A 20,341-nucleotide genomic window follows, 5' to 3' on the forward strand; every position below is an offset into this window, starting at 1 on the left:
CCTCATGCTACAACCAATTTAGGATGACCTACCACATGAAAAAGGAAGAGGTCACCCTAAGCAAACTCCAAGGGCTCCTAAGGATTGCTGAGAGCAACATCAAGGACAAGTCTGTTGCGCCAACTCCCAATCCACCCGCTACTCCTGTTTTGGCTACTGGGTAGGGAAGGGGAAAGAAGAGGAAGACTTTTTCGAAGAACCACCCAAGGGAAAGTCCCAAGATGGTTCCACTTCTAGTGGGACCAAGGTTGATCCTGCTAATCCCAACCGAAACCCAAAGGAGGCAGAGTGTCATCATTGCCACAAGATAGGGCATTGGAAGAGAAGCTTCCTGGAATATCTGCAAGCCATCAAGGATGGGAAGATCAAGCCATCTTTCACAGGTATTTACACAATTAAATCTAATTATTCATCTCATGCTATTTCTTGGGTTCTTGATACAGGGTGTGGTTACCACATTTGTTCTAATTTGCAGGGACTAGGAAGAAATAGGGATGTGGAGCTTGGAAGAATAAATCTAATCATGGGGAACAGAAGATCGTCGCCTGTTACCAAGATTGGAGTGTATTCTTTAGTGCTTAGTAATGGATTGAATTTAGATTTAAATAATTGTTGTTACTCGCCAGAAATGGCAAGAAACATCATTTCTTTTCATGGTTTATTTAGACAAGGATTTAGATATTCGTTTAATAATGAGAATGGTTCGATTTATGCTTATCTAAATGGTGTTTTATATTTTGAAGCAATGCCTTGTAATGGAATTTATGAAACTGTTATGGTTGTAGATAACCTAGGAAATGATGTGTTGTGTATGGATTCTTCCAATAGTATGGATAAAGCATCCTTGTGGCATTGTCGTCTTGGACATGTCTGATAGGTTTAAGCCATAAGAACATCCTATGTGCTCATGCAAACCTTAATGCTTGGATCTAGGTTTCTCTATTGTACATGAAATTCATCCAAGACTTTAAACCCTAGATCTAGCATACAATTAATCATATTAACATATGAAAGAGTTTTAGATCTTACCTTGATTGTTATGTAGCAATAACAATCTCAAATCCTCCTTTGTAATGGCTTTAGAAAGCTTAGAGTCACAAGTGTCAATCCTCTAATGGCTCACAAACACCAAGAGCAAGAGGATGAAGAATGATAAGAGAGGAGGCTGCCCAAAACGTCCAGAAACCCTAGTGGAACTCTTGGCCACGTTTTTGGGGCTTAAGGGTACTATATATACATGTAGGCTATTAGGGTTTTCAACTAGGAAACCCTAATTTGACTGCTTAAGCCCTAAGCAGCCCATGGACCCTTTTAGAATATCTCTTGGACGATTTCTAATGGGTTTCCCCATAGAATTCGTCCAACCTATTATTCCAAGGTGATCCATAGCCCAAATGCAATTATCTTATAATTACAGTTCCAGTCCCTTAAGTTTAATTAATCTCTTTTAGCCACAAAATTAATTATCAATTAATTCTTGACTAATATTAATTAAACAATATGATTTCTCCTTTAATATAGTATTCTCATAATATATTAACAAATCATAATTAATCCTTTCTCTCTTCATAATTCATCCTATCAAGTTGCTTTGGTGAAGGCAACCCAAAAGGACCATGCACCATCGGGTCAAGTACATACCAAAATAGTTATGGACTTAGACACTAATCCAACTTCTTTCATAAGAAAATATGAGATTTTCTTGGGAAACAACTTTTCATAAAATCAAAGGATCATATCTTTCACCAGAATCAACCACTTATGAACTCACCAACTTTATGCTGATATTTCTAAAACTGCTTGTATTCTTAGGGCAATCATAGACATGTATTTCTGCTAACTTTTGGAGAAGACGGAGCATTTTTGGAGTCACGTCTTTTACTTTTGTTATATACTGATATGTATAAACCGAGATTTTGGAACAATGTAAATATTCATACTATAATGTAATGGTTGTGTTTACTATGCTTACTATACAACTGTTGTGATACTACGCATGACGTCACTCCACCTCAGAACGTTTTCGCCGCCGGTTTCGGGGTGTGACACTATGTGGTTAAAGAATTTTATTGGGGATCTTGGAGTTGTTCCATCAATCCAAGAACCAATGAAGATTTTCTACGACAACGAGGGTGCGGTTACTTTGACAAAAGAACCTAAAGATCATGGTAGATTTAGGCACATCGAGAGGAAATATCACTACATTAAACATAAGGTCGAAGAGGGTGCACTCGTGGTGAATCGTGTATCATCAGAAGAGAATCCTGCTGATCCTCTTACAAAGGGTCTGAGTAAGGTCAAGCACTTTGAGCGTGCTATGAGCATTGTACTGAGAAACAATATTAGATTTTAGATGTTAGTGTTGATGTTATTTTGAAACTCTATAGCAATAAAATTGTAATTGAATAATGATTAATTAAATGGAGATTTTTTTTATATTCAATGTGTATGATGCTATTTGTTTATTAATTTATTATTATGTTTCACTTTGCATGTTTTACTTCCTGAATATTAAGTTATTCGAAGCACCACAATTTGTCATACTTTGGGAGTAATTATTGATTTAATACCATCATGAAATTATTTGTGGATTGTCCACAGAACTGGACATTGCATTGGGATTGCTACAAAATTCATGAGTACTTAGAAATAGAGATTTTGAGCCTTGGTTATACCCACGCTTAGAGATTGCTTCATCGATTTAATCATGAGTAATTCTAAGACGATAATATCCTCTATTCTTAAAACAAACATATTTAAGTCATAATTTACGAGTTGGTTGGACATTGGTTACTCCAACGCATCTCATAACTAGGTGCTATAAAGGGTATTTCTATGTATGACTTAATGAGTAAAAATGTATAATTATATAGTTGAAGTTTATTCGTTCCTTTTGTCTTAATAGGAAAAGTGATATCTTTGGGCTCCTCAATGTTTTGATGTCGACATTATAGTGTTGTGCCCAACCATGATTAAATTGATGTGTTAAATTGTTAGTCAAATGATGTCATCACAAAATGAGAATATCAGGAAACAAAATCTTGGACAAGAGATTGATTCTAATCCATGTTTTATGTTCATTCAATATCTGGAAGAACAAAGGAATAGTTGATCGCTTATCTTGGGACCAACATAGTCTAGTAGTGTCTTTGAAAACATTCTTTACTGGTTATTCAGAGTTGTACGGGCAATTATAGTTAGCGACTTATCCAAGTGGGAGACTGTTGGATTAAGGTGTATAAGGTCCTAACTAAATTAGTATAATGTTAACGAATAAAAGTAAAGTCCTTTTTGAGTTATCCTCATAACCAAGAAATTGCTTAGATTGATTATAGGAGAGAGGTAAATGTTTTATTAATATGTTATATGACTAATATATTAATTAGAAATAGTTATAATTAATTAGAATTAATTTAGAATTAATTATGAGTTAATTAGAATTAATTAAATGCCGTTTAAAAAAAAAATTAGAATTAATTAAAAGATGAAAGACTATAACTATAATTGTTCAAAAGTTAAGCAGATGACAGGTTCCAGAACCTTCCCCCGTTGGACAGTTTAGAGGCTCCTCTTGGAGTCTTCTGGAAACCTTCATGTAGATAATCAATGAACTAGATAATTGTCTTATTTGAACTAATATTATTTATGTTCAAATTAAGGTTTCTAGGTGTTTTTTAATCAGCTATAAAAAACAGGGCCTTGTACTTACGAATTTTCGGCCATGCTATTCCTCATAACATATCTAAAAATCTGCCATCTCTCCCCTTTCTCCTAATTCTTATAGGGTTCTTGTGTTGTGTGTGTGAACCATTAGAGTAGAGGTGACAATGGGTCGACCTGGGTTGGGTTCGGGTTCAACCCATTTATTAATTGGGTTGGAAATTTCAACCCAACCCAACCTGTTTATTTAAATGGGTTGACATTTCCAACCCAACCCAACCTAACCTTTCAGATAAATGGGTTGTAACCGGGTTGACCTGTTTATGTAATTCTCAAACCAACCTATTAAATAAATTGGTTAAATTTGGATTGACCCATTTAAAATAAAAAAACTAAATAAATTAACTAAGGATTACACCACTTAAATTAGTTATAGACTTAAATAAAATTTCAAAGTATGACAAAAGCACAATCACAATTTACATATACAAAAAAATTATTCAAATAACATTAAAGATATGTAATTTCTAAGAGATTTTTTAGAGTGACTAGTATTGTCGGTGCCAAGAAAAAAGGTAGAAATTAGGATTACATTTTTTTTAAAACATAAATAATAATACAAACATTGTAATTTATAAACGAATACTTAGATTAATACATGATAATATTGTAATAACTATTAAATTTAATATAAATTAAAGTTAAATGGGTGATGGGTTGAAAACGGGTTGATAGTTTTTACCCAACCCAACCTATTTAATTAAATGGACTAGACGGGTTGACTCATTTATATAAATGAGTTGAAAATCTCAACCCAACCTGCTAATTTTGGGCTGGGTTCGGGTTGGATTGGTGGGTTGGATCAATTTTTGCCAGCTCTACATTAGAGGTTTGTACATAATTGAAATTAGTTTTCAAAAGACTATTGGATCAATCTAGTTGGACTAAAGAGTTTGTTTACAATAACAAATAAGATGTATGTTATTCCTCTTGAATTTCGATTTCCATTAGGATTTAGAAGATTTGTTGTTTAATAATATGTTGTTTTAATAAAATTATGACATTGATCAAATTATGTTGCATGTATCCTTAAGCGTATAATGTATTTTCTGTATTATTACATTAAAAAACCATCAGTATTTTGAAGTAGTGTGTGAAAAAAACCTTCTACACAATATTAAAAAAAAAACACAAGGGTTGAGTTTGTTCATTTCTTTTGAACATTTATTGAAAGTGCGTGTTATACCATAGGGATTATTTATGTAATTTTGTAAATAAAGTATAAAACCTATTAAATTTGGATTATCTTCGTGTGTACTATACTACTATCCTAACTAAATTTAGATAGCTTATATTTCCAACAACCATTTTATATATAAAAAAGACCCCATTGGCCATCGCTGCTTTTTCGTCTTCCAATACGTGGGAAACGACAACAAAAGCTAAAGAAAAACGAGGAAAAGATAAATCATAAAGAAATGGAGAAATAGCGGAGACTTGAACTTGACTTCATTTTGGTAAAGCCGAACTGTTGTGTATCTTGATTCCTCTGTTATTGTTCAAAAGAAATGTTGATTGTGCCTTTAATGTACGGAGAAACTTTAGAAAAGCAATCGTCGAATCTTTTCTCTGCTATTGGATCTCTACTACGATCACTTCCTTAGACAGTAAGATAAGACACATCATTTTCTAAACGACAAGACAAGAACAAGAACAAGAAAACCCAATTTCATATTCGAGTTTGGATTCTCATTTTTGGTTTTTTATAATCATCAGAAGGTGTTGATGGAAGGGGGTTCTTCAGGGAAGAAAAAAAAAGCTGCTAAGAGCCAAGATCACGACTTTGCACAGTTGATCTTTTCATGGTCTCTTGACGACATACTCAATGACAACCTTTATGAACACCAGGTTTTTCCTTTACACAGTTGATCGTTTCTTTCTTTTTGCAGTTCTTGAAGTCTTTTGTTGTCTTGTTCTTTTTTAGTTTCATTCTCGATTATCATACATAATGCATGTAACTTGGATCATTCCACCTTTTCTTACCCCTGTCTTATTTTTAAAATTGTAGTTGTTCTTTCAGATTAGCCCTTTCTTTAGGAAACCAGTAGTCTATTATTTCAATCGGCCGGGCATCTTATCACAAAATTGAACTGAAACATTGGACTGTTTAGTTATAATTATGAAGTCGGTTTTGATTTCACATATACATCCAAAAGTTGCAGAGATCACATAAACTTCTTGAAAAAATTATAACCCATTGACCTCAAAGTCAACTTTTTTTTTTTATTTTTTATTTTGGGCTGGAATATTTATCATTCTTTTTCTTTCGTTCCCAGATCAGTGGCAAGAAGATAACTAATTATTTGTTTTTTGAGAAACATAAAACATAAAACATAAACTTTTTTGTGATTTCCTCATAAGTCATAACTATAGCTTGCTTAAATAAGCTGTTTGGCTTTATCTTTTTAGATCATATCTCCATCACATGAATCTTTCTTGTGACTTGATGCATCATTTGCAGGTGGAGAAAATACCACTTACTTTCCAATCTGAAGAACACTACTTTTGTTCTTTTGTGTATCCTTTGCTTGAGGAAACACGTACTGAATTGGCTTCCAGTATGAAGATGATGTACAAAGCTCCATTTTCTGAAATTTCTTCTTTTAAGAAGGCCAAAGGAAAAGAGAAAACGATGTATGATGTTACTGTTGCCACTTGGAGAAACAGTGAACGCCAAAAAGAGCCTTATCAGATTTTACCTGGTGATCTGCTTATTTTAAAAAATGGAGAACCCGGATCTGTTTCTGATTTACAGAGTGTGGGTAGTACATGGGCTTTTTTATTAGTAAATAACACAGAGGATGATGATAGTGGTACACCCGTACAGTTTAAAGTCACTGCATCACAAAAGATTGAATTCCATGATGGGATGTTTGTTGCTTTCTTGATGAATATAACAACCCAGAAAAGAATCTGGAATTCATTGCACAAGCATGCAAATCTTGATATTATCAAAGAGATTCTTTACCCTGATTCAGTGGTAAGAAGTTGGTTGAAGTTATTATGGTTATAATTAGTTGATAAAATCTTCCTTTCTTAAGTCTTAACATCATTGTTTATTATGGATGTCTTGTTACAGGTTAACGAGAGGTGTGATATGTGTTCATTAGGTTGCAATAGTTCTATCCAGAGATTTGATCAAAGTCTTGTTTCTAAACTGAATGAATCCCAGAAAGCGGCTATTATGGCTTCAATTGGTAAAATGGAATGCTGTCATAAGTCCTCTGTGGAACAAATATGGGGCCCACCTGGAACAGGGAAGACAATGACAGTAAGTGTGATGCTCTCTATCTTCTTGCAAATGAAGTGTAGGACACTTACATGTGCTCCAACTAATGTTGCCATAGTAGCAGTAGCTTCACGTGTTCTAAGCTTGGTAAAGGAATCATCTAAAACTATAACTGCAAGTGGTGATTCCTTTTGTTCCATTGGAGATTTGCTATTGTTTGGCAACAAGGAGAGGTTGAAAGTTGGAAAAGACATTGAAGAAATCTATCTGGATCATCGGGTTGAGAAGCTTACAGAATGCCTTGGATCTCTGACTGGTTGGAAGCATTGCATAAAATCTATGGTTGATTTACTTGAAGATTGTGTTTCTCAATATCATGTTTTTGTGGAAAATGAATCGATGAAAGAAAAACAGGTTACAAATGAAAACAAAAGTAAAACCAACAACTTGAAAATCAAATCCTTCATGGAGTTTGTGCGAGTACGATTCAGTTCTTTTGTACAACCACTCAAAAAGTGCATTATCACATTCTGTACTCATATCCCAAGAAGTTTCATGAAGCAAGAAAATTTCCAAACTATGGTCTCTCTTTTGGATAATTTAAGTTCTTTGGAATCGTTGTTGTCCCAAAAGAGCCTGGTTTCTGAACAACTTGAGAAAATTTTCGTTTCTAAACCGTTGGAAGGTGATTTTGTTAAGTCAGGTGACATGTCATCGATCAATTGTGTCAGAATCATGTCTCTTTCTCTTCTAAAAAGGCTGCAGACCTCTCTAGGAGGACTCAAGCTGCCAGGTGGCAATAGACATGCAATAATACGGTTTTGTTATGAAAGAGCTTCTCTTTTATTCTGCACAACTTCTACCTCCTACGCGTTACAGAAAGTCAAAATGGAGCCTTTGAAGTTATTGGTTATAGATGAAGCTGCTCAGATGAAAGAGTCTGAAGCCATCATTCCCCTTCAAATTCCTGGAATGAAACATGCTATTCTCATTGGAGATGAGTGCCAATTACCTGCAACGGTTAAAAGCAATGTAAGGCTATTTTAATTTCTATATTTCTATTTTCAAAATTTTGTATTTTATTCTAAATTATACTTTTAAGTTATACTTAGATTGAATCAATGTTTGTGGACAGGTTTCTAGTGAATGTGGCTTGGGAAGAAGCTTATTTGAAAGATTGAGTTTGTTGGATCATTCTAAGAACCTGCTTAATGTTCAATACAGAATGCATCCTAAAATAAGTTCCTTCCCAAATAGGAAGTTTTATCAAAATAAAATTCTGGATGCAGAAAATGTGACAAGTAAAAGTCATGGAAAGCAATATCTTTCAGGAAAGATGTTTGGTTCGTATTCATTTATAAATATTGTTGGTGGAAAAGAAGAAGGTGATGATGTTGGGAGCAAAAGAAACATGGTTGAGGTGTCTATTGTGGTTAAGATAGTTCAGAAACTTTATAAAGGTATACTATTGGTTATATCCCCAGCATGCAGCTGTCCTTTTGTCTTTTTGTCTTTCTGTTTTCTTTTTTGATGTTGGTTAGTTGAATTTGGTTCATATAATCTTTTCAATGATCCTTTCATGACATCTTCTTCCGTGTTTGTAGCATGGCACAAGTCCAAGAAAAAGGTTAGCATTGGTGTTGTATCTCCTTATGCTGCACAAGTTGCATCGATTGAAGAGAAAATTCGTTACAAGTATGAGAAACGTGATGGATTTTCAGTAACTGTAAAGTCAATTGATGGGTTTCAAGGTGGAGAAGAAGACATCATAATTTTATCTACTGTAAGATCAAATAGCCATGGGAATGTTGGATTCATGTCTAGTCCTCAAAGGACTAATGTTGCCTTGACTAGAGCAAGGTGAAATTCTTTGACTTTCATAACAACTGATATTTATAGATAGCTTTCCTTTTTTAGAACTACATCTAATAAATTTGTATGTCTTTTCTTCCATTTCTATCTAGGCATTGTCTCTGGATATTGGGAAACGAAAGAACCCTGGCTCGTAGTGACTCGATATGGAAAGATTTAGTGTTTGATGCAAGGAATCGTCGTTGTTTGTTTGATGCTGATGCTGATAAATGCTTGAAGAAGATAATAATAGATGCAAAGAAAGGGCTAGAACCTCTTAATGATATGGTTAAGGGGAATAGCTTACTTCTTAAACATGTAAAATGGAAGGTATTGTATCTTAACTTGACTTCCATTTAGACCATGATTACTTTTTCCTTAAATATGTTATTATGTAATATCATGTTTTTGTTCTTCATGTTAATTCTTTGCAATTTATGCCATCAGATTCTCTTCAGCGATAATTTCAGAAAGTCATTTGGAAAACTGTCAGATTCTTGCATGAAGAATGTAGTTGTAGATTTTCTACAAAAACTTTCTGGTGGATGGAGGCCCAATGATGGAAACATAGATTGTAAAACATCATCAAAGGTATTGAAAACATATAAGGTTGAAGGGCTCCACCTTATTTGCACGATTGATATCATCAAGGAGTTGAAGTACATACAAGTTCTGAAGGTTTGGGATATATTACCTATAAAGGAGATTCCAAAACTGAGAAAACAACTTGAAAGCTTGTGTGCTACATACACTGATGCTTATATGAATCGTTGTGCAACAAAATGTTTGGAGGGGTATGTACATACATTTTCTGTTTACTGAATCTTAAAGCTATTATAATGCATGCTTAGTTCATGCTCGTAATATTGTCAGTTTGGATTTATATTGTTCAGGAACTTGGAAATTCCTAAGAGTTGGGCAACATCAAAAGCAATTATCCAATTTCGGGATGTAATAAAATGTGAAGATGACAATGAAGTGAGTGAAAACTTGTTGCATATGAAGTTCTACTCCTTATCACCTGGGATGGTGGAATATTTGCGTTTTGGTAGAGAAATTGATCTACCTGTGAATCTCTCTGATGAACAAATGGACATATTTTTGTATTCCAAAAGTTCATGTATTATTGGGCAATTAGGAACAGGCAAAACCACTATATTGATAATGAAGTTGTTACAAAATGAGCAGTCTTTTCGTGCTATTTGTAAAGCAGAAAGCAGCCGAGTTAAAGATGCTGAAGTTGATGATGATAATGAAGAAAGGAAACCGACTGTTTTGCGACAGCTTTTTGTGACAGTTGACCCAAAATCATGCTATGTGGTGAAGCAACATGTTTCCCAATTTAAAAGGTGTGCAAATGCTTGTTTCTTTTACTTATTTCTTGTCTTGGATTGTTTATACATAGAAATCTTTTATGTCATCTTTTGACTTTCAAGCATTGATGTATATGGCAGTGTTTCATGTGATGGGAATTCATCAAGAGAGATTAATCTTGATGATGTGGATATAACATCAGAATCCGATGTGCCAGACACATTCATTGATGTCCCTGAGAAAAGTTATCCTCTTGTGATAACATTTCATAAGTTTCTGATGATGTTGGATGAAACATTGGGTGATTCATTCTTTACAAGATTTCATGAAGCAAGAGAAGACTCTCATGGTAACCATATAAGTTCAAGATCTGTTGCATTGCAAACTTTCATAAGATCAAGAAACGTTACATTTGACAGATTTTATTCACTTTACTGGCCCCACTTTGATTCGAATTTAAAAAAGAACCTTGATCCATCTAGAGTGTTCACTGAAATAATGTCTCAAATAAAAGGAAGCTTGCAAGCAGGAGATAATTTTGATGGCAAACTGAGCTATGAAGGTTACTCTTTATTGTCTGAAGGTTGTGCATCCACTTTAACAAAACAGAAAAGAGACACTATAAGCTCCCTCTTTGAAGCCTATGAAAAGATGAAAGCTGAACATGGGGATTTCGATTTGGGAGATTTAGTAAATGATCTTCATCATCGACTTAAAACCAGGGGTTATGAAGGCGACCAAATGGATTTTATATACATTGATGAAGTGCAAGATCTTAGTATGAGGCAGATTTCTCTTTTCAAATATATTTGCCAAAATGTTGATGAAGGCTTTCATTTTGCTGGTAATACTGCACTGAACATTGCAAGGGGGGTTGATTTTAGATTTAAAGATATACAATCTATGTTCCATAAAGAGTTTTTAAGGACCAGATCAATCGAAAAACAAGAGAAAGCTAATGTATTGGAGATTTTGCAACTAAAAGAGAACTCCAGAACTCATATTGGTGTGCTCCAATTAGCTCAGAGTGTTATTTACATTCTATACTCTTACTTTGCTCACTCGATTGATATTTTGGAGCCTGAGACTAGTTTTATTTCTGGACAAGCTCCTGTTTTACTCAAGTCTGGCAATGATACAAATGGGATTGTGACAATCTTTGGCAACACAGGAACAAGTGAAAAAACTGTTAGCTTTGGTGCTGAACAGGTGATATTGGTTCGCAATGAATGTGAGAAGATTGAGATTTGTAAAGATGTTGGTAATCAGGCTCTTGTTCTCACTATAGCAGAGTGCAAGGGTCTTGAGTTCCAGGTAAATTCCTTCTTAAATCTTAATCATATCTTTTGTGATTTTGAGTATATTCTGCTTTTTGATGTCTCACACCCTCACATGGCTTGATTTTTTAGGATGTCTTGTTATACAACTTTTTTGGATCATCCCCTTTGAAAGACCAGTGGAGTGTTATATATGGATACATGAAAGAACATGATTGGCTTGATGAGAAACTCCCTCATTCTTTCCCTAGCTTCAAGGAATCGAAACATAATGTGTTGTGTGATGAATTGAAACAACTGTATGTTGCTATAACTCGGACAAGACAAAGATTATGGATATGTGAGAACAAAGAGGAGCTCTCCAAACCAATGTTTGACTACTGGAAAAAGAGGGGCCTTGTGCAAGTGAGGAAGCTGAATGATTCAGTAGCACAAGCAATGGGATGTTCAAGCAGCCCTCAGGAATGGCTGGAGTGTGGTAAAAAGGTGGATGTTTAGTGTTTATCCCTTATTGAAATTATTTTATTCTGTTTTGCTGTTTTATTGTCTAAAGGGTGCTGATGACCTTTATATGTTTTCCAGCTTTTCTATGAGAACATATTTGATATGGCAACCATGTGCTTCGAAAGAGCTGGAGACTTGAAGTGGGAGACAATGGCCAAGGCTTTTGGTCGTAGAAAATCTGCTGAAGAAATTCGTGGAAAAAATCCTGAAAAAACATCATGTTATCTTAGAGAAGCTGCAGAAATGTTCGAGTCTATTAGGAAACTTGAGTTAGCAGCTGAATGTTATTGTGATTTGGGAGAGTATGAAAGAGCTGGTAACTTCTTTTCTCCATCATAAAGAAGTTTTTGTGTTTTTGTGCTGCTTCAGTTGTGATTTTGCTCAGATCAGATGAAGTTTTTGTAAATTTCTATCATCTAATTCTAATTTTTTGTACAGGAAAAATCTATTTGGATAAGTGTGGGGACATTAATGCAGCAGCAGAGTGTTTCATGCTAGCCGGATGTTATAGTGATGCAGCTGAAGCTTATGCCAAGGGACATCAGTTTTCTAACTGTTTGTCGGTTTGCAGAAAAGGGGAACTTTTTGATAAAAGCTTGAAGTATGTAGAATATTGGAATGAACATGTTCATGTTCAAAGTAGAGAAATCGATAAAGACGAGCAAGATTTTCTGGAGGGTTGTGCTCTTTATTACTACGAGCCCAAAGATCATAAATTAATGATGAAATTTGTCAGAGCCTTTCGTTCTATGGAATCAAAACGTGTTTTCTTAAGGTGGTTAGGCTGCCTTGATGATCTTATGTTGTTGGAAGAAGAATCAGGACATTTCCTTGATGCTGCTGAGCTTGCAGGGTCATGTGGTGATGTTTTGAAAGAGGCTGATCTTTTGGAGAAGGCTGCTCATTTTGAGGAAGCAACATTGCTCATACTTTGGTATGTGTTCTCTAACTCATTATGGGGAAATGGAAACTTAGGTTGGCCATTGAAGCATTTTTCTCAGAAGAATGAACTTTGTAAGAAAGCAAAGTCACTTGCAAAAATGGATTCGGACAATTTGTATGATTTTGTTTGTAGTGAAATTAAAGTAATCACTACTCAACAGAGTAGCTTGTCAAAGCTGAAGAAGCATTTAGATGCTTCTCAACAACACAAGAGTCTGAGGGGAGAAATCTTATCGATCAGAAAGATTTTGGATGCTCATCTCCAGTTGGATATTGTAAAGTATAACTGGGAGGATGAGTTACCCTCTGATATTAGTAAGTATGTAGAGGACAAGATCTCTCAGAATCAAGTTTCTGTTAGAACTCTGGTTTTTTATTTTAATCTCTGGAAGAACAACGTCATGGATATCTTCCAGAGTCTTGGAGGCCTTGAGAATGCAGAAGCAAATCAGCATGAGGGTCATCTTGATTTCTGTTTAAATTATTTTGGTGTGAGGAAACAATGTGTAAAAGGAAACATTGTTTACTTGTTAGTCAACAAGGATTTTGATTGGGTAAGAAATGTTGGTGATGACAAGGGGCTTCATAGGGATGGAAAGATTCTAACTTTGGATAGCAAGCAGTTGGGGCTTGCTATTCGGTCATATTGGCAGTCAGAATTACATTCTGTGGGTGTAAAGGTGCTTGAAACTTTTCGATCGCTTTATAATTTGACTCTAAAGGGTTCTTCATTTCACCAAAGCACATCTCTTCTTCACATTTTTGAGGTATCCAAGTTTCTTTTAGATTGTCAGTATCTCAACCTCACAGTTGATGATATGAAGATTTTGCAAGTTTTTCTTGGAAGCTCTATGATATATTTTGACTATGTGTTTCCATTAGACTGGCGAAAATCAGTCTCTTGGAACTTGATTGCCTTAAGGGAGAGTGATCTTTCGCTCAACTTGCTAGAGGAAGTTATTCTTCAGTACCTCAACATTGAAAGTGACTTCTCCTATTGGACAATTGGGAGAGTGATGATGATATGTCTTAGTTCCAGAAAATCTTTTGCACTTCATGAGAAGATTATGAGGGGCCTTCAATGGAATCCCTTATGGAAGTCATTCGTTGAGAAATTTCAGGAAGGTGGCTTCAATGATGTTTATGTTGCTCCATCACTCCATAATGCTATGGTAGATACTTTTAGAGCCTACTGGATGTTTCCTGGCCACATATCACCTCACAGTTTTGTATATCTCTTGGATCGTCTTCTATTCATGGCATCTTTCTCCTCAGGAGTCTTTTTCACAACAAAATCTTCTTTTGTTGAATGGTATACACATCTTCACACAACGTGTAGTACTCCAGATACAGCTTTCTCAGAATCCAAACAGATCTTTTCGAAGGATATCACAGACTTTCTTGTTGGAATAGTTCAGCATATTCTATACAAAAAAGAGGAAACCATATCATGGATTGAACGATCGAACATTGTTGTCTCTTATTACCATCCACTGATAGCATTGAAGTTGGTTATGATAGTTGCTTTAATTTCTTTGCAATTATCAGATTGTTCCCAAGTAGTATTTGATTTGCTGTTGGGGTGGAACAACATTGCTTATTTGCTTCCCAAGAAGTTTGTAGGTGATCTTCTAAGGAGAAGAAACGGTTGTATCTTGAGTTTAAATCCAGATACGGTTGCAGAAGCATTTGCAAGCATTGAGGATCCTCTTCTAATTGTGAGTTTGGATAATGCAACTCCAAGAGTCCATGCTCCACGTGCAATATTTGTGGACCTTAAGAGACCTAGAGAAGAGATCATGAGTGTATTGTTCCCAGGTGAATTTACAGTTAATTTCCAGAAAGACAAAGCTACAGTGATAACTGAGGCGAATCATGTTGAGGAAACCTGTGATGAACATAGCAATGGTGATCATTCACTGGTGGAATCAATTCTAGAAAGACAAAGCAGCAATGAGAACATGCAGGGTGCAGAAATCAATAAAGGGAGACAAAGAACAAGGGGGAGGAGGGGTAAAAATAACAAAGCATGCAGTGACCAGAAGCAGCTTTCTTCTCCATCTGATAAGAGGTTAGACTTGCAATATTGCGAATTTTTAGTGGTTTATTATTGTTTAGATCAATCTAAACTGCATTTTTTATCGAACATATTGTTTTCTTGCATTCTTTTGTCTTATTTATATACATTCATATGGGTGTCTGGCTATCAGTTTCAGTCATCGTGAAGTGGAGCTTTCAGTTTCTAAGAGTCATGAAAAGGCGACTGTGCAAATCCATGAGTGGCTGCAAAGTAGCAGACCAATGGTAGATTGCAGCAACATGTGTGAGGTTCTTCACGAGGAGAATCATGTTGAGGAAACTTGTGATGAACATAGCATTGGTGATCATTCACTGTATGAACAGGAGGCGGAAAAACAAAACATTAACAATAACTCTCAGCATTTAGGAAGCAAGATAGGGATGGGAAATAACGGAAAGAAGAAGAGTACAAAGAACAGAAGTAGCAACACTCAAAATACATTCTCTAATGTTCTATTGGATGGACAAACTTGTGCCAGAGAAGATAGAACTCTACATGAAGCAAAAAACTCATGGGATGACCTTACAACTCTACACGAAGGAAACAACTCATGGGGTGACCTTACAACTCCACCCGAAGCAAGAAACTCATGGGATGATCTTACAACTCTACCAGAAGCAAAAAACTCATGGGATGACCTTACAAATCTACATGAAGCAAGCAAATCATGGGATGATCCTGCAACTCTACAAGAAGGAAACAACTCATGGGATGACATGAAGCAGCCTTCTTACGCATCTAATATGAGGTAAGACTTGCAATATTGTAACATGCTAAGTTGTCTATTACTGTTTAAACCACTCTAGACTAAAATATATATTAAAAAAAGTATTTCTTTGTGTTCTTTTGACTCATTTATATACACTGGATTTGTGGACTATCTTATTCAGTCGACCCAAAGTGGCGCTTCCTGTTACTAGTAGTGGCAAAAGGAGAAATGTCCAAGCAACTGTGGAGAGGTGGAGAAATGAGAGCACACAGGATGCAGAAATCAAGAAAGGGAAGGGAAAGAATAAAGGAAAGTCACCGGTCAAATTGGTGCTTGAAAAACAAACCAGCAATAAGAACACTAAGGATGTGAAAATCAAGATAGGGAAGGGAAAGAACATTGATAAGGGGAGTAAAAAAAACAAAGGTAGTAACAGTGTAAATTCATTTACTAGTGATGCACACATCAATGATGATCATCCACAGGCGAAAACTGTGGTAGCAAAACAAAGCAGCAATGAAAACACTCCAGAAGTGAAAATCCGGAAATGGAAGGGTGAGAATTCAAAGAACAAAGGTATCAACAGTGTAAATTCATTTACTAGTGATGCACACATCATTGATGATCATCAACAGGCGAAAATTGTGGTAGAAAAACAAAGAAGCAATGAAAACACTCCAGATGCAAAAATCCGGAAATGGAAGGATAAGAATCCAAAGAACAAAGGTAGCAACAGTCAAAATACATTTACTACTGTTCATGTGGATGAACAACACTGTGTTAGAGAAGCTACAATCCTACAGAGAGCAAACATGGCATGCAATGACCTGAACCAGTCTTCTTCTGCATCCAATACAAGGTTAGACTTCCAACATTGTAGATTTTTTAGTGGTTTATTATTTTGGATTCAAACATCTGTTTCCTTGTATACGTTTGTCTGATTTATTTACATACATTTCAGTCGACCAGAAATGGATCTTTTAGTTTCTAAAGGTGATGAAACGACTGTTGAAACATTTGTGGAGAAGCCAATGGTAGATGGTATCTTTAATTATGTGGGTTCAGAGAGCAGCAACATAACTGAGGCTCTTCAGGAGGAGAATCATGTGGAGGATACTGATCATGATGAAGTCAACATTGGTGATCATTCATCTCTGGAATTGTTGTTAGAAAAACAAAGCAGCAATGACAACACTCTTGATGAGGAAAACAGAAAAGGGAAAGAATACGTTGCTGAAGAAGATACAACTCCGTTAACATCAAATAGCACATGTAGTGACCTGAAACCACCAACAGATACTCTTGATACGGGGTTAGTGATAACTATTATTTATCAATGTTATTTACTAATAATCATAGAAAAATGCTGGGTTAAAAAGTGTTTTTGGTTTATATTTTTACTGGTTTTGTTGACCTTTTGTTGTTTAAAATGGAAATTTTATATACTTTGTTGTTATCTATGTTTGCAGGATAAAAACATCTGATGAGGTGAAACCTGCTAGCATTTTGGATATGGCGGCGGCATACTTGGGAATTCGCAGCTGGAGGAAAACTTGATTAAATGGACATGGTGCTTCTGAAGGTCTTTCACACAAGACTTCATGTAAATAAGTAAAAAAAAAAAGAGAGAGAGATTTCATTTAGTATCATGGTATTCTCCTCTCTAGGAATTAAAGGGAGGATTTCCTTACATTGAATTGGTAACTTTAAGGTTTAATTGGTCGGGCTCGAGCATGTGTGGTAGATCGTTCCATGTTTCTTTTTATACGAACACATTTGTTATACTGCTTTAAGGTTCATGAGCATTGCTTCCTTATGACACTTATAAGTAGAGGTGCACACAAAAACCGGATCCTCGAAATGAAACCGATCCGAAAACCGGTTTCGGTCAAAACTGGTTTTGACCAAACCGGACCGGATTCAAACAGGTTTGACTTTTCGGACTCGAAATCGGATTTACCCCAGGATCGCAAACCGGATTCTACAAAAACCGGTTCTTAAACCGTCGAAAAATCTAGTAAAACCTAAAAAAATCCGGATCAAACCGGTTTCAAATCGGATTCGGATTGTTAACCAGATTCGGATTGGATTTTGACCGGATTCGGATTGGATTTTGACCGGATCCGGATCGGATCGGATCCTGGGTTTGTGCATCTCTACTTATAAGGTTCCATTTTGGTCTTGGGATTGATGATAGTATACTATCAATCATAATTGTGTGACATGATAGGTTCAATGGCAATAACATTAGCCCGTTATGGTATTCACATACTTCAACAATCTCCCACTTGTGAAACTCATACCAATATAATAAAAAAGATACAACTAATCAATAACTTCTAACAAAAATCCACCATGACCTAGGTTAAATTAATATGGCCTTTATGGAAATTCCACAACAAAATCTTTGTAGTAACTATCACCTTCGTCCATTATGTTTCTCTTTGTCTACTTGTTCTTAAATCATAAGGCATGGATCGAATCAATCATGACTATGCATTTTGAGTTTCAATCAATTCAGTTGAGATAAAATACATCATTCTTCATGTTGAGATAATATGCATCTTGGTACTAAGGACAATACAATGTAGTCGGTCAAAATCACTTATTGACAATAATCCATGATTTAATTTGAATAGCAGTTGATGTCCAACATTTACACGTAGCAAATGCTTATGGAATTGGAGAACCATTTAAATATCCATTTAATGGATATTAACCGGTCATTACAATAGTTTGTGACCCTGTTTACTTCCTACAACAAAAAATAATAACATACTATTTGCAAAAAAAAAAAAATAAATAAAAAATCTAGTTTATTCCTTGATACTTAAACATAAAAAGAAGAATACTAACAAATGAAATTTTCATGTACATTTTTCACTTAAAAGTCAAAACTATTGGGAATTGGTAAGGGAAATCTCCAATAAAGTCTTATTATTTTGCTCCTATTTATGAAAAAGTTCTAAACTAATAAATGTTAACAAAAAAACATGGAATATCGGATAAACCAGCGAATTGATTCATTTTTACCCAGTTACCACTCTTGCAATCGGTAACAAATCGATGTGGCTTTATTTTGCTTACATGGAAGCTGACTCGACCATACCTCACTCTCTCACGTTATTTAAGAATACACAAACCCTAAATTGATCAAATTGCAAGTCTTGAAGATGGTCTCCTCCTCCTTCGTCTCCAGCAATAGTGCTTATAGGTCAACCAACAAGTACGAAGAAGGTGCGATTGTGTTAAACCAATTGGCAGATGGACTTCATGGAAATAACCCTGGAAGGAGATTCATTGGTTGCCCCAATTACAAGGTCAGTGTCTTCGAATCTTTGAAATTAAACCCCATATTAGTTACAATGTGAGTTTTTTATCGACAAATCATTGAAATTGAACACCATAGTAGTTACACTGTGCAAAATGTCATCCAAGATAAGAAGGATTGCAAGTTCTTTGACTGGATAGATCCTCAATTACCAAACAATTGGTACACAAATAGATGATCTGTGATTTTCACAACCAAGGAATTCATGGAGTGGGTGATGAAGAAATTGAAGACTTTATGGATGAAGCTATGGAAGAAGTAGTGCAATAGATTCCTATGCAAGTGGAAGGTGGAATTGTTGTTAGGGGTTGGAAGATTTGGTGTTTGGTTGGTTTGATTGCAATTGTTTGGGTCATGGTTATGTAATTTTAGGATGGTTAATTATGTTTCTATGCATTGTTAGGATTCACTGTTTCTTTTGCAATGTAATGGTATGAATTATAGAAAATTTGATCTTCTAATGTAATGGTATCAAATATATGAAATGCATATTGTAAAGTTATGTGTTGACATTATAAACCATACTAAAATGAATATTCCAAAGCATACTGCATTCACAATACCAAACTCTATTCACAATACAAATTAACATTCCAAATAATTATTAATTCGTACCAAAACATAAAAATTTCATTCAACCACACAAACCACCATTGTTTATAAATGTAGTATGCCATAATGTTTGACTTTCCAAAAAATTTACAAAAGGGGCAAATTTTTACCCAAAGAGTTATAAACTAAAGCCAGCATAATGACTTAATTACAAAAAGGACTACCACATCACAATCATTTGCCCTATTCTAAAGTAAGTGCATTGTTTGCACGCATCCCAAATTTGTTCACCACCTACTTCTTCAACTTCAACTCAATGATCCTCTCTGATGACTTCCTCCTCCTAGTTTCTTCTTCAATACCATCGTCCTCATCATTACTCTGGTCATGTTTAAACTGAGTATCTCCATTTCCCTCTTCTTCAGTCACTGGTACCGTTTGAGTCTCTTGAATTGGGTGGTGTGTGACACTTTCACTCTGAACATTGGTTTCCAGAATTAAAAACAAATAATTTTAGAAAAATGACTTAGATTTGTAATGCTCTTAAAAATAAATACTCACCATAATTATAGGTCCAAACTCCTTTAGTTGAGATTCATTAATTCCAAGAGCAGCCATTAGTTCACCATCACTATAGTTTGATGACCTCAAATTTAGAATGTAGTTTACTATTATATCCATGTCTGATATATCAATGCCTCCCTCTCATCCATCACATCAGTTTTTGGTTTAACCTAAAACTCAGGTGGCTTCTCAAATTTAAACTTCTGTTTACACTCATACTCAAACTGTGGGCCCTTTGAACTTTCCCCAATCTCACCTCTACCACCTA

General features: G+C 35.3%; 1 protein-coding gene across 5 annotated transcripts; it reads left to right on the plus strand.

Annotated features, from left to right (window-relative positions):
* Positions 1 to 5,129: 5,129 nt before the first annotated feature.
* Positions 5,130 to 17,399, plus strand: LOC145066070 (uncharacterized). Of its 5 annotated transcripts, XM_079013239.1 has the most exons (17): positions 5,133 to 5,327; positions 5,437 to 5,568; positions 6,182 to 6,700; positions 6,800 to 7,981; positions 8,085 to 8,409; positions 8,554 to 8,809; positions 8,914 to 9,130; positions 9,248 to 9,594; positions 9,694 to 10,149; positions 10,255 to 11,428; positions 11,524 to 11,877; positions 11,974 to 12,211; positions 12,334 to 14,908; positions 15,048 to 15,665; positions 15,808 to 16,485; positions 16,588 to 16,938; positions 17,096 to 17,399. In XM_079013239.1, exons 2-17 carry the CDS (start codon positions 5,446 to 5,448, stop codon positions 17,181 to 17,183), a joined length of 9,501 nt encoding a protein of 3,166 aa, XP_078869365.1. In that variant the 5' UTR covers positions 5,133 to 5,327; positions 5,437 to 5,445; the 3' UTR covers positions 17,184 to 17,399. The 5 variants fall into 5 exon arrangements, with proteins under 5 accessions (XP_078869367.1, XP_078869368.1, XP_078869366.1 ...); XM_079013240.1 differs by having other exon boundaries at positions 5,132 to 5,568; positions 15,054 to 15,665; XM_079013238.1 differs by having other exon boundaries at positions 5,133 to 5,568.
* The last annotated feature ends 2,942 nt before the right edge of the window (positions 17,400 to 20,341 follow it).

The sequence above is a fragment of the Lactuca serriola genome, chromosome 8, assembly GCF_051521515.1.
Source record: "Lactuca serriola cultivar US96UC23 chromosome 8, Lser_US96UC23_V15, whole genome shotgun sequence".
NCBI classification, from domain to species: Eukaryota; Viridiplantae; Streptophyta; class Magnoliopsida; order Asterales; family Asteraceae; genus Lactuca; species Lactuca serriola.

Coding starts and splice junctions, on each gene's coding strand:
- LOC145066070 (XM_079013238.1), top strand. CDS start 5,446: ATGGAAGGGGGTTCTTCAGGGAAGAAAAAAAAAGCTGCTAAGAGCCAA. Junction 6,701..6,799: donor TTCTTTACCCTGATTCAGTG/GTAAGAAGTTGG, acceptor GTCTTGTTACAG/GTTAACGAGAGGTGTGATAT. Junction 15,666..15,807: donor TCTTACGCATCTAATATGAG/GTAAGACTTGCA, acceptor TATCTTATTCAG/TCGACCCAAAGTGGCGCTTC.